The sequence below is a fragment of the Bidens hawaiensis genome, unplaced genomic scaffold, assembly GCF_021521415.1.
Source record: "Bidens hawaiensis isolate Kalapana, Puna unplaced genomic scaffold, B.hawaiensis_p1.1 tig00011793_1, whole genome shotgun sequence".
Taxonomy (NCBI): domain Eukaryota; kingdom Viridiplantae; phylum Streptophyta; class Magnoliopsida; order Asterales; family Asteraceae; genus Bidens; species Bidens hawaiensis.
Window position 1 is genome coordinate 746,553 of NW_027491937.1, and position 16,872 is coordinate 763,424.

The following is a 16,872-nucleotide window of genomic DNA, read 5'->3' on the forward strand; positions in this document are numbered from 1 at the left end:
TATATGAACTTCTTTTACAAATTATGAGTAGTAATTAATCTTATTCCGGGGTTACTAATCCGGAATTAGTTTTTATTATTGATTTGAATCCGGGGTTTCTAAATGCGATCTTATTAGTTTTTAAAAGGTAAAACAAGAAACAATAGTGACAAATTATTTAAAACATACAATATTTTTACAAAAAGTTACCAACTACAATATTTAGTCAAATCACAAAGTCATACACCATGAGTTGTTAAAGTGCTTCTTAAACATGTGTAAAAGAGGCCTTCACATTAATTGCATAATGTCACATTGCCAAGGCATTTAACCATATCATTTGGCATATTCACAAGGACCACCTAAAGAAAGTGACACTGGAACCAACTTTCTTCCCATCCTATCATTTCTTAAAAATAATTACAGAACAAATGGAAGCACACTATAACCATATCATGAAATCAGAAGCTCCTGGTTTAAAAAATGACAAGTGTACATTTATCTATTGGAATGCAATATAAAACCAATTTGATTGGTTCAAATGATACATGGTTGATACAACCATACAATCAAAATGCAACCAATAATTCTTAAACTTAAAAATATAGCATTACTTTCTAACTTGTACCATGTCTATTACTCTTTTATTTGTCAGTTTAAGCTTCATGACAATCCCAATTGAGGCTGAAATATCCTGCAGAATAACTATGCTTATGGACTTGTTATATTACAAGTAACCAATAACCGAGGCGTAATATATATGTAACGTATTGAAAATAATAAAATTCTTTATATACATTCTTTGATTTATGATTCTATTTTTATTAAAAAAAATATAGATTTTCTCTATTTTGTTATAAAAATTTAAGGGTTACATTTAAGTTGTCAAGCCTTCTTGCTTCTGACCTTACATAGTTGATGCAATCCCCAAGCATTATTGCTTGCATGGGTCCCACAACATTATTGTTCTTTATATTATGTCTGAATTGACATATCCAAGTATAGTATTAGCAGCCATCAAAAGTCAACTAACTACTACATGTACATATTGCAGCCATAGAATCTTCAAGTTAGGTATTCTTCAGTGCAAATCTACAGTGATATATTTCAAAGAATGAATTTCATTAAGGGCAGCATATAGCATGCTTATGAAAAATCAAGAAATCTTAGCGATGCTTATCGGTAGTAAGAACAATATTAACCTTATTATATCAGAACAAGCACTTGAATTAATCTGGCCAAGTAAATGCTTCCAATCTGATAATCAAGGTAAAGTTATATGAAATAATTAGATTTATAATATTTACGAAAAAAGAACTTAGGAGATGGAACACGAAAAAAAGGTTAAATTTGGCGAGAGTAGTGCTTTTCATGAATCTGTATCCTGTAAATGGCAAGAAAAACTGAATTAAGTGATAATAGGTACATATATTCTTTTTTTATACAAAATCATATAAAAGTCAACCAACCAATATCAGAACTAGTAATCTTGAATCGGTCCAAGATCTTCATATCTTCATCATCATCCAAAGTACCTAACTACAAAGATCAAGAATAAACGTTTTTAAACACAATGAAGATCAATGAAGAGATTATTGACGCATATTTGAACCATTCGGAATTCTTGTCCGAACCCAAGAAATCCACATTTTGACTTTATTGACCCTTTTCAGGTATCCCGAATTCTTCATTAAACAACTCCTCCCAGAATTCTTCATCAAGTTCTTTCTCTCCGCTTTCTAATCCATCAAGATTATTAAATACTTCCTCCTGGTTTCTTTTGGCTCTACCAAATCCCTGAATTTCTAAAGCAAGTTCATCCAGCTCAGACAATTCAAACTCTTTAGGTTCGTCTTTAATAAATATTGACCCTTGACCGTGGTCAATTAACCGTCTCCTTTTGTTCATGATGACATCTTCAAGATCCTTCCTTTTACCATGGTGAACCAACTTCTCGATAAAATTGGGACTTTGCATCGCTTTTGCTAAAAAACTCATCATTTTCTGCTGCCTCCGTTCGGTTCCTTGTAGTCTCAACTCCATGGCTTGAAGATGGGCCCGGTTATTTTGCTGTTGTTGTCTTAGATTCACTAATTCCGTCATAAGAATCTGTTTATCACGTTTTAAACGTCTAACTTCACTTTCGATTCCAAAAATTCCGACCTCGTCACATGAACGCGTCGCTTGTTGTGGAACCAGATGCTGAGAAGGCGTCTTTCTTCGTTTAATGTTCTTCAGATTGTGCCTGTGGCCTCTTAAAAATCCTTCATTTGCAAACTCCCATACATCATGATCTATTTTTCTGAAACCCTGCACTCAAATATGAAACTAACTCGTTTCAACCACATTAGAGAACACATATACATCCACTAAAAGTGACAAAACCATGTCAAAGTCTATTATTTCTCCTTGGTAATCATATATTTATTATCAGGTAAACCACAAGAAAATTCAATCTACTCCTAAATCTATACTGCAACATGCTATTTTACCAAAATATGCAATTGTATAGGCCAAGCATACTTACAAACTTTTAACCATTTAATGCAACAATTTGCATACTTTGTTAAAAAAATAATAAATAAATAAATAAAATTATCAAGTATGATGCTTTAAATGGTTTTAAAAAACCTGTAGCATAAATATGTACATATTTGACCTTCAGAAAGTGCGAAAGTGAGAAACTGAGAGCCCTGTTAGTGTTAAGATCAATTAACAAATTTTATCAAGAATCTAACTAACACCACATGAATCAAATATAACAAACAAACCAAAACAAGAAAGTCCACATCAAATTCATATTCAATTTCAAAGAAAAAAAAAAGATGATTAAATACAATTAGCAATAATAATAATTGAAAGAAGAGACTTACATAAGTATTAAGCTGTCTGACAAAGCTAGAGAAATTGTTATGCTTGAAGTATCTAGGAAGAAGATTAGTAGAGAAAGCATGTGGATCCCACACAACAAAGCTTTGACCACCTCTACTCCAAGAAACAATGTGATCTAAACTTTGATCATCCACCATATCATATATCTTTGTTAAAAAAGGTGGAGGTCCAGTATCATGTAGACCTTCAATTGGTTGTGGCAAGTGTTCCATCACAGGCTGCTTATCTTTCACTATCCCACCACTTGTAACACAAGGGTATTCTTGCTTAACAACTGGGTAGTAAGGATTCATGGTCAAATGACTCAAATCCCTTAAAACAAAGCAAATTTTATTATGGGTTCACAGTCTTGAAATCGGTTTCAAGTGACTGAAGCCGATATCATTAGAGCGAAAGGTTGTTAATTTATTATATGGGTGTGATCTTTTTTTAGAGATTATCAGTCTGTTAGTCTTAATTTGCAGTGAAGTTAAGGAAGATAGAAAGAACAAGAGTGAAAAGTCAAGAAAGTTGGTTGAGACAAAAGGTCGAACAGATGGTGTGCATGACAGAAAAAAGGTAATTTAAGTCAGATTTTGGGGATTTCAGTGAGATCAGATGACAGAAGATGTTTGAATCAGTGGTGGACTTTCTTGATTGGGGAAGTTGGCTTTTAATGGTAAAGATATGCGCACACGATTTCAGCATCAAGAACTAAAGAAACTTCTAGACACTTTGGATTTCGAAAAGAATTAGTGTTTCTCTATTCATGTTCAAGTTTCAGGTGAAAAGGGTAATAATTGTGGTGAATTGGTGATAAAATAGTTTTGTTATTATAGTTGGTGGTTGATACATGGGTACTCACTATTTCTTCTTTTTTTATTGCACAATTTATTCTCGATAACTAAAAAATATCCAATTATAATAGAAAGCCAGGCAAGCGAACAACAATTGCGCCGTCACCCCCTTTTGAATTGCAAAACTGATCCTACTGAAAACAAAGTTATCATTCCTCGTCGTCGTTGAGTTACTGTGCACGACCGGCTAAACTATTTTTAAAAAGGTAGCAGCATCGGGGGTAAGGGACCCAAATGTATCAAAATGAATGAAGGCATGTTGATTCTCAACACATGCCTTCTCGTGCTTAGGAATTTTTCATGCTTCTGCATTTAGCACAGTCTGCCTAACAACAAACTCAGTGTCTCTAAGCCCGACAAGAGGGGACACCCCTGTAAAGTCCACACAAGCATGCTCCACCCCCCCCCCCCAACCGGCCCATCAAAACACAAGAATGTTCGTTGGTCGGATAGTAGACCTTCATTCACGCGGATCCGACAAGAAATTCACATGAGTGTCTTTTTTTTTGCTGAGATTCCCGCCTGTTTTAACACATCACAAATGACATCCATGACCAAATCATGTCTATATTTAAACTCGGGGAGTTCTTTGTAATAAATTGCATGTTCATCAAAATTATCTAAACAAACTTTACGGCAGACTGGGCATGGCTCATCAACTGGGAACGGGGGGATCAATAAACGATATTTAAGAATGGCTCGGTACTCTGTTGTTGATATGTGCTAACATAACCCTTTGATGGGGGTGACAGTCAAAAAGTCTTGAGCATGAGGAGCCTGATGTAACATCCTAAAATTTTAATGTTGATTAAAGGAAGTTATGTTTAGTGATTTTGCGTTATTAATTAATATCGAGTAAGGAGCGGACCATGGACTTGGATTAATTGAGATGGGTTAAATGAGAATGGGCCTTGGATCCATGGGATTTCAGGGATATAAATATCCCCTAAACCCAAAATATCTTTCATTCCATTTATTTCTAACACACTCCAAAACACACACACACCACACAACTTTGCCGGCGGCCGGGAAGAGGGAAGAACCGGGCAGATCCGAGAGAGAGAGAGAGAGAGAGAGAGATTAGTTGTGATAACAAGTAAACAAGATCCAAACAAGCTCAAAAAGGTATGATTCTTGATCTTTGAAGTTTAAAGATCCAAGCTTTTTAGTGTATAAACGACCGAAAATGGTCGGGAAGCGTAGTGGGTGATATTGAACCATAGCAAGGGTGTTAAAAACGCTCGAAATGCTGGACAGAAACCAAACAGCGGCTGTCTGGGCAACTTCGTCTGCATCTGGGCAACTTCGCCTTCAAAGCGATAACTTCGCCTTCAAAGCGATAACTTCGCCTGGGGCCAAGTTCGCCTAATTGATAACTTCGCTTACGGCTAAGTTCGCCTAATTGATAACTTCGCCTAAAGCCAAGTTCGCCTGATGACAACTTCGCCTAAAGCTAAGTTCGCCTAAGGTTTAACTTCGCCTAAAGCTAAGTTCGCCTAAGGTTTAACTTCGCCTAAAGCCAAGTTCGATTAGAAAATAAATTAAAAACCTAATGAAAAATGTGTTAAGACAGTTAATGGAAATAAAATTTTTCCAAGCTGACCTGGCAGCTCGACCCCAGCCAGAGGCTCTGCCCCTTGGACCCTGCTAGGGGCTGCCGCCCCTAGACCCCGCTGCCAGGGGCACTGCCCCCGGACCCCCGTTCGTTGTGGGTAGTAGTTAAGACTGGAAAGATGATATGAGTAGTGATAGTTGTTTGATACGTGTACTTGTTATACAGTCAGCCGTGTGCAACTGAAGAAAGGGATTACGATTAACGGTGAACGTAACCGTGTTCAGGTGAGTTTCTAGCCCCATTTATGTGTTATGTTTTCGGGGCTGTGTGCATACTCAATATGTTTGTTAATACGCTTATCCTAAGAGGTAAGTGTATGCCTTATGTGAATGATATGATATGTATGAATGATTGCTTAATGGTACGTGAACGATCTTCGGATATTGCACGTACTGTCAGGTTGTAACGCTATGTGTAAGGTAAGTATGATATGTATGCTTATGTGTATGAACGTGATAAAGTTAATAAAAGAAGGAAATGACGGTTGCATGGTTACGAAAAGGGTACCGAGCCCTAATAATACTCGAGGTATGATGTATGGTTGTATGGTAACGAAGAGGGAATCGAACCCTACTAATATTCGAGAACTAGGGAACCGAACCCTACTAATATTCGAGGAAAGAGGGAAACCGAGCCCTAATAATACTCGTGAAAAGAGGGAAACCGAGCCCTAATAATACTCGTGGAAAGAGGGTACCGAGCCCTAATAATACTCGAGGAAGGAGGGTACCGAGCCCTAATAATACTCGAGGAAGGAGGGTACCGAGCCCTAATAATACTCGAGGAATGTAGGGCGTAATGTTCTTTATAACGTAAGATATGAAGGTAAGTTAATACAAAAGAAAGAATGAAAGTATGAAAGGATGAAAGTATGAAAGTATGAATGAAAGAATATAAGTTTATGTGTATTGTATAGTGTATGATTAACTATAACTCACTCAGCGTAGCTGACTTTTAGTATGCACGCAGGTGAATAGGATGAGGCGGCTTGCTTGAGGAGACACGTGGCATTGAACAAGAGTCTGGCATCTGAAGACTTATGATGCTTTAATTTTAATGCTTTAATGTTGAAAGACAAAGAATGTTTGAGAATAGCTATGAATTATGTAATGTTTTATGAAAGTTTTATATTCCGCGTAAATGTTTTAATTAACTCTGATATTTAGAACTGTGTTTATGAGTAAATCCAACACGAAAGTAGGGCTACCGGTAACGGGGCCTTACACCTGAAGACATTTTAATACCGCTCTCTGACGATAGGACAGGCCAAACTTTTCTCCCAAACCTTGGACGATTTTACTATAAAGAGTACTAGCTAAAGCATTTTGGGCGTCCTTATTAGCGAACCCGCCAAGATCAAGATCAGGAATAGAGTTGTGCAAACAATCCATCGCACACCCAAAGTCATAATCTAACCCATCAACACCACAATCACGCAAAATGTGGTCTTGTAACTTCCAAGATTGTGTTCTCGAGGCTACAAAAGCATAGGTTGAAACATTCTCAGCTGAATATAACCCTAAACCACCAAAATGGATAGAGAGAGAGACTAGTCTCCATTGAAAACCACCAAAAAACGGACCCCCACATACCACAATATCCTCAATCGTCGCTCGAAGCTCTTTGTCAAAAAAAGTGACAGCTTCTTTAACAAATATAGGCTGACATGTTCGGAGAAAACTATTTTATTTGATAAAATTAGGAGTAAACTATTTGTTTTAGTGTATTAAGTTTGTTTTATGTTTGTGTTTGTATTGGTCTTTAAGTAATTATATTATGTTGTTTGAACATTTAGGTCATGTTTGGGATTCCTTATTTACACTTCATTTTGATTTATTTAAGGAGCTTTAGATAAGTTACAATATCCTAACTTATCAAAATTCTTTTTTCCTTCTTTAAAATCTTAAAAAGGTCACATTATCCAAACATTATTTTAACTTACAAAAGTCAATAAGTTATAAGGAGATAAATATAAGGAATCTCAAACACCCCTTAACTTGTAAGTTGTAACATTTGTTTGAGAATTATGGGATTAGGTTTTTCTACATCTAAATTTAGTGAATTTCCGCAAGTATTGCATTTCGTCAGTAGTTAAACTTGTAAAATACAATTCACTTTGATAATTAAAATACATTGAAATATTATAAAGTTTAGACGAATGTTATTTAAAAAAAATATGTATGTGTTTTATATGATGGATATATTCATGAAATTCATTTTCTATTACATGACTCTCTAGTCTTTACCAATTTCCTTTTCACTTTTAATGTTTCTTTTTTTAAAAGAATGTTGAATTATTTTACTCATAAAGTGTATAAATATATTTTCTACTTGTTTATGTATATACTAGTTTTTATCTCCCGTATTATGGGGTTGTTTAAATTTTCCGTTTATAATTTGTGAATGTATTTTTTTTTTTGGATTTTAGTTTATTTATTGTAAAAAGTTAATAATATACTGAACCTATTTTGATAAATTTATGTTGAGTTATGTTCATTTTTAATGAAACGTTTAATGAATTATTCACTTAATTTTTATATTTATTCGTTTATGTTCATTTGTTATAATTTGGATATTATTTTGTGAAACTTTTCATTTAAGTTAAACTTAAAAGAAAAAGAATCGCTAATGTAAGTAAATCCATATTGAGAAATTAGATTACGGGGTTTGTTTTACATTTTATGTATCTAATATTTATATATATTTTAATTTTATTTATTGTGAGGAAATTAATAATGTACTTAGGGTTTGATGATGAAATAGTTTCACAAATAAATAAGATGTTATAATCCGTTTAAAAGATATTTGGGTTTGATGAGACCCATGATCCACTAATTTTACCTAATAAAATTGTTTCATAATTATAAATAATATTTTTTTAAAAAAAAATCGGATACTATTTTTTTGTATATTCTATTTTATAGGATTTTCATATCAAATATTTGGTGAGATTAATTTTTAATATAATGAAATGCTATAACTTGTTTAATGGCTATCTGGGTTTGGTGACACTCATACCCGTGAATTCGGGTCAAATGCGTGAGAAACCACCATTTACAAATAAATTAATCTGGTGGATTGAGAGAAAATAGAGAGGTTTCGTTTATATATATATACTAGTTTTTATCTCTCGTATTACGTGGGTTGATTTTTCGTTTCTAATATTTTAGTTTTTAATATTGTGAATGTATTTTTTTTGGATTTTAGTTTATTTATTGTAAGAATTTAATAATATACCTAAACCAATTTTGATTAATTTATGTCGGGTCATGTTAGTTATTTAATGAAACATTGAATGAATTATCGACTTAATTTTTATATTAATTCGTTTATGTTCATTTTCTAGAATTTGGATATTATTTTGTGAACTTTTCATTTACGTTAAACTTAAAAGAAAAAGAATCGTGTAACTAAATTCATATTGAGAAATAAAATTAGGGTTTGATTACGGGGTTTGTTTTACATTTTACGTATCAAAATTTATATATATTTTTTTGCATTTAAAATTTTATTTATTGTAAGAAAATTAATAATATACTTAGGGTTTGATGATGAAAGAGTTTCACAAATAAATGAGATGTTATAACTCTTTTAAAAGCTATAGGGTTTGATGAGACCCATGACCCACTTATTTTTCTTTTTTTACTATAAAATTGTTTTATAATTATAAATAATATCATTTTTTTAAGTCGGATACTAATTTTTAGTTTGTCTCTATTTTATAGGATTTTCATATCAAATATTTGATGAGATTAATTTTTAATTTAATGAGATGTTATAACACATTTAAAGGCGATATGGGTTTGGTGTAACCCATAACCTTGAATTCGGGTCAAATGCATAAGATTTCGCATTTATAAATAAAACAATCTGACGACTTAGAAGATAATATGAATGTTTGTTTTATATATATTTAAGATTTAAGATTATGATTTAAACGGTTAAACCTATATCTTTTTGGAAAGGATCGTTTAATGAATAATACACACAATATAAATAAATAAATAAAAATTATTATGAATATAACCGAGGTGTTTGGTGGGTCCTGTGGAAATAAGTGGTAGGAATACCATTTTTTGGATCTAGTGATAGTCGAAATTTTATTGGTTGGCGCATGGTCCCCACTTATCATATCGTTGCCGAAGTCCTAGTAAAAAATGAGATGATGGAAAATAATAATAATAATAATAATAATGATAATAATAATAATTATTATTATAAGTTGGATGTGACTCAATGGTAGAGCACTCACTTTACTAGTGAGAGTTAGGGGGTTCAACTTCACTATCATCAACTTATATAGGAGATATGAGGGATGACCCTGGCTTGCCAGGGTTCGAGTCCTGATCTCACCTGGTTTTACCGGCTCCTCGCTATCGTGCCATTAGACGGGTGTGGGGGTCGGGTTTTATCCGGTGAATCCCTCAATAGGGTGGACCACTAGGGGCTTCGTCCGTCCGGAATAGTGGCCGGCTCGGGCTACCTTTGGCCAATCGGGGCCGCGTACGAAGTACTCGGCGTTACTTAGTTGGTCGTTCAAAAAATAATAATAATAATAATTAATAATAATAATAATAATTAAGTAATGTGTATTGAATGGACTATATTAAGAGACGATTTTAACATGTGATGTCACGTCAGTAAGCGATTTTAATTTTAGGGTGTATTGATTTATAGCCTAAAGCTTAAAAGTTAAAACCGCTCCAATAAATATATAATAATATTAGATTTCCAAGTTGAAGGACGACATGTACCCCCCCCCCCCCCCCCCCCCCCAAAAAAAAAAATCGTCGCGTGGTGCAAGGCGTGTGGAGGGCGACCTTGAGACGATTTTTGCCCAAGATCACTCCACTACACATAACCTTATTATTATATGAAAACATTAATTTATATTCTAGTATTTACAGGGATAAAATAGAAAAAAAATGTTAATTTTTATTAAGTTTTATTTCTTTTAAGGCTTTAATAACTTTTTATGTGTTGTAATTTATATAGAAGTACATTATAAAATCAATTGTTTTTTTTTTATTTTTAATTTGCATATATATAGTATTGATATATAAAAAATCGTGTTTCAGCTAGATATTATATGTATATGTGATCAAACTTGTTATTGGTTTTCCTTTTTTTATATCATTTGAAAAAGAGAGTACACATTTCTTCTCTCTGTGGATGACATACAAAGTTTATTATGTGTGCTTCCTTTAAGAAGAAGAAAACAAAGAGGGGAGGAAATTTGATATCAAAACCATCGTCTAAGCTTACTTCTATGATTTATAAGCGTTTACAATCACTTATAATCCGTCTGATTTCTCGTCTCTCTTTATAATATATATAGTGAGTTCTTGTGACATAAGAACCCAAACGCATTTCACAAAGTGATGATTATAACACATTTGAACTCATTGGCTTCAATTTTTTTTAGTGAAATTCAAAGAACTTGTCAATTGAGTTATTTAACAACATTTTTTACTCACTAATGTGAGACCATTAGACATATATAACCTAACTAAAGAATAAAGGAGTGAATCTTCAAGGTTGATTGTGTGGTATACATCAAATTTCCCCTCTTACACGTGTTAAAATAAAAACTTGAATGGTCAAAGGTTCATGCCTAAATTCGTTGTTACGGACCAAGTTCATCAAAAGAATATATATTTTAAATCATTATATTCCACATGATAAGTATCTTATTGTAATATTAAAATGAGAGATTACATCTATGGATAGAAATTATGTGACACGTAAGAATTTATTATTCTCCTTTGAATCCTTGTTTCACGCCAGGGTACATGTTTTCTTTATATAATAAGGAAAGGTTCGCCACATGTTCGATAAGTAATTAAAGGTAGATTGTTATATATCTATCTAATCTAAGCAGTCCATTTCCCAATTGACTTTAAGAACGTGTATTATTAACACTTAAAACAATACAGGTGGCAAAATAAAATTATCCCATGAGTCATCAACAGGATCAAGGAGGGAAGAATGTAGGCTTGAATAATCTATATAATATAAAAATAGTTAAAATGTTTACCAAGTATATGAACACCAGTATGCTTATTCATTGCACCCAAAACGCGTTATAAGGCATGGTATATTTTTTTGGCACCCAAACGTATTATAACGATATGAGATTTGCTTAAAATATTACAACGTCTCTAGTTTAAATTGAAACATCTTATCATGCTCTTATTATACGTATGGATGGTAACATATATGTTGGGAAAAACGACCATCTAACCACGAACGGTAAACAAAAGTGCGGAACTAATCTTTGTTTGGCTAAACTTTTTCCCGACCCGAATGAACCAATGAGGATGCAAACAAATAGGGTAAATACTAAAAGTAAATAATGACACAATAATTTTAGCGTGGAAAACCTCTCAAGACGAGAGTAAAAAACCACGGGACTACTAGAGCCGCTTTAAATTCACTATCACCAATAATGAGCAATACAAAGTTCTTCTCTAGGTAAAACTAGAGGCATACACAAATCATCATATACTTGGTACAAACAATCTTCAAGTATACGAAATAAAACAAACGAGTAAGAGGTAACACCAACGAGAAAATACCCGGTCTCTAGAACGTCTTTTATCTTCACAAAACACCAAAACCTGGAGCACTAAACTTCTCTTCGTAATAGATGGTCAACAGCAGAAGAGGTATTCTCCAAAGAAATATTCGACAATAATATTCTTTGTGTTTTGACGGCTGGAAAAATTAATCAACTCAATATCAAGGAAACCTTAATAACCTTGTTTATTGAATCTTGAAGCCCACGTAAATTCACCATCTAGTTATGGCCTATGGGGCCCAAAAGTCCATCAAAACCAAACTCCAACTTTTGTGTTCATCCGTGAACAACAATAATAATATCTTTTTTTTTCTTTTTCTTTAATACTATATAAAAAATAATATAGATAAAAAATCCCATGAAGGTTAAGATCTTGTTGGGTTTTCTCATGGACAAAAATAACCCCACCAATATAGTCGTATTTATTGATTTATTGTTGATCTAACATACATGCAACTACTAAAAATAATAATACTTGAAGAAGAAAATACCAACCAAAGTTTGGGACTAGGTACCGTCTTCCACATTATCTTGTTATGAACAACTTCTAGGTCTAAATCTGAATCTCTTAGCTTTGCTTGTATTTATGTGTAAAATAGAAGTTAAGAATTTTATGTCATTGACTGATGAATTGGGACTTGAAAAATCGGAAAATATACTAAACAGAATTCCGGTTATGAATTGTAATTCGGGTTAGCATATGATCCAAATTCCGAATTTTGTTTCCGAATCCAATTCATAAGCTCCAAACAGACTCATCCCAAATATTCGAATTACATATTTCTGTTACATATATATTAGTTAATTTATTTATTTAACCTTTTGCATGTAATTTATTTATTTAAATCAACTAGAATTTGAATATTTTAATTCAAATTTGTTTTCTAAATTCTAATTAAAATGAATACACTTAAAGGGAATATCTCAAAGAATAGTAACCAACTTTTAAAAGTGTTCTAATTAAGTCACTCATGCATATTTTTTACAAATCGGGTCACTAATTCTTCATATCAAGTTTCACCGATTTTTTTGTGAGTCAATAAAAAAATGAAGGATAAGATGCGGGGGTTGGAATTTGCAATATATGTAGTTATATTTTAAAAAAAAATAAAAAAACGTTAATTATATTAAAATTTAAAAATAAAAATACTATTCACGTCGTCACTCAATGTCAACATCCAAAAAAAAAAAGATTAAAAGATTTCCTATGTGAAACAAAAAAGAAAAAACGCTAAAAAAACATGTTAAAACCTTTAATTTAATAAAAGTTGAAAGTTGAGTGACTTAAATGAAACAAATTTTAAAGTTGAGTGACCTAATTGCAACACTTTTTAAACTTGAATACTATTCTATGAAACTGCCACAAAAAAAAATAAAACTAACAACTAAAAAAAAAAATTAAAAACTAACACTATTAAAGAATATTACAATGCCTAAAAGAACACACAATCGAAGTCCAAAGCCCATATCCTAATGTATAATCATTTGGTTCCGTGGATAGAACTTATTTATCGTTTGAGCCCAACCAAAGAAGTTCACTTAGGTTGTTGGGCTTGCCGATATTAACCAATTATACATTTATTATTCTTACAAAATATACTAAATACTTGTATGTGTAATGTAATCAGTGGATGAAACTTGCATTCTGACAGTGACTGTAACAAACCGAAAGAGGAACACTAGATTGTTTTATATACTTCCTATAATACGTTTGAAAAGATATTAGTGTCAAACGATAAATCCAAATCAACATTTGTAAATCAAAGTGATTGTTTTATATACTTCATATTCTTTATTTTAAATTTGTAATTCTAGCGTATAAGCATATAAACAAATAAGAAGAATTCTAGTTAGACAATTCGTGTTCATTTCAATTGGTGTTTAGGTTTACGCCAATTACGTGTCTGTCATTTATGATTTGGTTTGATGGTAAAGACATCTGCTTTTTGAAGAGAAGACCGATATTTAAATCTTATCATGAGTAGGGATGAGATTTTTTCCAAAACTCCCATATTCGTTTAGTACTTGTACCCATACCAGTCTATATGGTACGGGTACCAAGATTTTTTGGTTTATGGATTTCTGTACTCGGTAACCATTTAGAACATGTAGGGTTTTTCTATTCTATATTTTAAACTTGTACTTTTAGAGTTTATATATAAACAAATAAAAAGAATTCCAGTTAAGCGGTTCGCGTTCATTTCAATTCACGAATAATCATGTGGTGTTCAGGTCCAACCGTGACTAGGTGGTAGATTCAAATTATGTCATGGGTATATATTATTTTCTTGGAGTAGTTAGAAGTAGACCTCGATAAAAATCGGTTCACAAGTCAAGTCAGAATAAGTTTGCTTTGGGCTGAGTTTCAGGCCAGAACATGTTTTGGTCAAAACAGATTTCGGGTTAGCAATACTATCACGTACTTATACTTTTTTTTAGGTTTATTGTCGTTACCGTTACGAAACCTAACCACTAATGTCCAAAGGAAAAAGAATATAGGTAGGTAAGTACGACCAGGGGCACACGTGTGGAGAACTGAGCTACTGACGATGATGGAGAAAGAGATAGAGAAAGAGAACAACGAGGCTTCTGAAAATGGGTCACCGGCGGCCAACAAGACTCCGACCAAATCATCCGCTAAGGTTCATTCAATTCATTTATTAATTAAATCCATTTGTCAATTTTGTTTTGTGGTTTTGAGAAACAAGAAGAAGCATTGTACGGCCATTTTAGGGTTTCCGTACGAATTTTATTTAGATTTTTAGGGCTTTTCAAATCCGATCTGTGTTTCATGTTTTAGAAATTGTCAATTGTTCTTCTGTTTGTTTGACTTAATTGTTTTTATATGTTTAAATGTATACATGACTTTCGTATATCCTACACAAAGATGTGATAATCGTGTTCGGATCGATAAAAGGTTTGAGCTTTTTTAACCCGGGCCTCAAATAAACCTTGAGCTTTATATGAGAAGCTCGTTTAGGCTCGTTGAGTCGAGCTTGAGTCTAGCTTTGGATTGTTTTAAGGTAAGGTTGTAAAAGTCGCTAGGCGAACCCTAGGCGGCCTACTGGGGAGTTGGGTGTACCGGAGAGTACTCGGACATGACAAATATAAAGAATATTAATTTTTGGATATTATATATATATGTCAAATATTATAAACTTACTAATATTTATGAAAAAGTAGGTGAATATCAATATAAATAAGAGAAATACGTTTGTAAATACTAAATTATTCTTAAAAATTGCTATTCATTAATTAAAAACATGATTTGTTCTTTAATATTATAGAAATACAAGTTATGTTTTAACTTTTAAGTTAAAATCGGCCCAAGTTGACCGACTAGTTCTGATTCTGGCTTGAGGTTGATCACCTTTGATCGATTCTTAGTAACAAGGCGCGGAGTTAAAGAAAGTCGCCTCGGCGCTATACCTTGTATCGATTACTTGGGGAGAACCTGGCCTTGTAGACCTACTTTTACCACATTGGTTTAAGGTGCTACATGAGCTGAACTTGAGCTTTAGAAAAAGTGCTCAAGCTCGAGCTCTCATAAGTCAAACAAGCCTAGTCGAGCTCAAGCTTCTCTGCAAATGGCATGTTTGACTTGAAAACTAGATTTCTGATGTCTCTGTTATCTGCAATTTCTAATGTTTTATCATCGAAACTTATGGTTTTCAGTGGATTTTGGTCATTGTGTGTTTTTTTTGGTCAATTGAATTAAGAAATCTACATATTGGAAGCAAACACAAACCTACATTATATGTTCGTGTGAATGTGAGTCTATGATATAAATTATGAACAAAATTTATGCAGAAAACAAGGGGCCCACCTCAAAGCTCGGTTGACACATTTGCTGTTCAGTGTAACGAGTGTTTCAAATGGAGGACCATAGCAACCGAGGAACTGTTTGAAGAGTACAGAAGCAAGCAAAGCGAGGATCCGTTTGTTTGCAACAAACTTGAAGGGATTGTGTGCGATACTCCTGCTGATATCGAGTATGATTCTTCTAGAACATGGGTCATGGATAAACCCAACATCCCGAAAACCCCAAAAGGTTTTCAAAGAATCATTGTTTTGCGAAGAGATTACTCTAAAATGGATGTGCAGTACGTCACGCCTGATGGTGCAAGGGTCAGGGCAGCTCCGGGAATCATAACCTACCTGAAAGAACACCCGGAGTACAGCGACGTGTCGCCTTCTGATTTCTGCTTCACGTCTCCTAAGGTAATGGCTGACACAATTCCGGACCATATTGAGAAGAAAAGTCCGAGTGCTAAGAAACCTAAAAAAACAGCTTAAAACGGAGGTTAGTTGGTTGGTTGGTTTATCATTTATGAGTGTGTTTTTAAGGTTTTATTATGACCTAAAATGACTGTTATGTTTTTTTCCCATGGTATTGTATGTTTTGGCATTGTGTTTATGACACGGCCGAATTGGACTGGAATCTGTTGTAAAGGGGTTGTAGTCGTGAGTTGTTAGTAGGAACCAGGATATGGTAACTCGTATGTGGTTTGATGATCCTGCGACTATATTATGAATCCATTTATGTTTCTTGTTTTCTTTGCTATGGGCATGCTATACTGGGCAGTTTTCCACCAGCCGCCTCAAGTGATTCTAGTGCTTTCGGCTCATGTCTAGCTTGCTTAATCTCGTGCCTGGCGCTTTCATCTCGTGTCGTAAGCTTAGCGCTTTCGTCTCGTGTCTAGCTTACTGTACATTAAGCGTTTCATGCATTCTAAAAACAAGGTTATGAGTCCTCCAGTTTTGTTTTCGTTTGTTTTGTTTCATCAAAGGCTTAACCGTTTAAACCAAGTTAATCCTTTTCATTTCATAAATTTTGAAGTTTTTCTTTTTACTAAAACTGGAATAAGTAAAATCAAAGTGGTATCTAGATGGTGTGCAACACACTTAATTGCTTATCCTTAGTTTAATCCAATAATCACTATGTATGTGCATTCCTTTGTTAAATAATT

The 16,872-nt window shown here is 33.4% G+C and overlaps 2 protein-coding genes across 4 annotated transcripts; one reads left to right on the forward strand and one right to left on the reverse strand.

Annotated features, from left to right (window-relative positions):
• Nucleotides 1-803: 803 nt before the first annotated feature.
• Nucleotides 804-3,473, reverse strand: LOC143539072 (heat stress transcription factor A-7a-like). 3 transcript variants are annotated; one of them, XR_013136370.1, is made up of 4 exons: nt 2,853-3,473; nt 1,449-2,289; nt 1,182-1,363; nt 804-1,071 (listed from the first exon to the last, which is right to left on the reverse strand). XR_013136370.1 is itself a non-coding variant. In XM_077032495.1 (2 exons), exons 1-2 carry the CDS (start codon nt 3,162-3,164, stop codon nt 1,636-1,638), a joined length of 966 nt encoding a protein of 321 aa, XP_076888610.1. In that variant the 5' UTR covers nt 3,165-3,473; the 3' UTR covers nt 1,395-1,635. The 3 variants fall into 3 exon arrangements, 1 of the variants encoding a protein (XP_076888610.1); XR_013136369.1 differs by lacking the exon at nt 804-1,071 and having other exon boundaries at nt 1,147-1,363; XM_077032495.1 differs by lacking the exons at nt 804-1,071; nt 1,182-1,363 and having other exon boundaries at nt 1,395-2,289.
• A 10,926-nt stretch (nt 3,474-14,399) lies between these two features.
• On the forward strand, nt 14,400-16,437 carry LOC143539053 (methyl-CpG-binding domain-containing protein 4-like). Its single transcript, XM_077032472.1, has 2 exons — nt 14,400-14,544; nt 15,713-16,437. Exons 1-2 carry the CDS (start codon nt 14,452-14,454, stop codon nt 16,196-16,198), a joined length of 579 nt encoding a protein of 192 aa, XP_076888587.1. The 5' UTR covers nt 14,400-14,451; the 3' UTR covers nt 16,199-16,437.
• The last annotated feature ends 435 nt before the right edge of the window (nt 16,438-16,872 follow it).

Bases quoted from the DNA above. Each gene is read 5' to 3' on its own strand.
- LOC143539053 (XM_077032472.1), top strand. From the start codon at position 14,452: ATGATGGAGAAAGAGATAGAGAAAGAGAACAACGAGGCTTCTGAAAAT. The intron at 14,545-15,712 runs GTTCATTCAATT...AAATTTATGCAG, and splicing joins CGACCAAATCATCCGCTAAG to AAAACAAGGGGCCCACCTCA.
- LOC143539072 (XM_077032495.1), bottom strand. From the start codon at position 3,164: ATGAATCCTTACTACCCAGTTGTTAAGCAAGAATACCCTTGTGTTACA. The intron at 2,290-2,852 runs GTAAGTCTCTTC...ATTTGAGTGCAG, and splicing joins TCAGACAGCTTAATACTTAT to GGTTTCAGAAAAATAGATCA.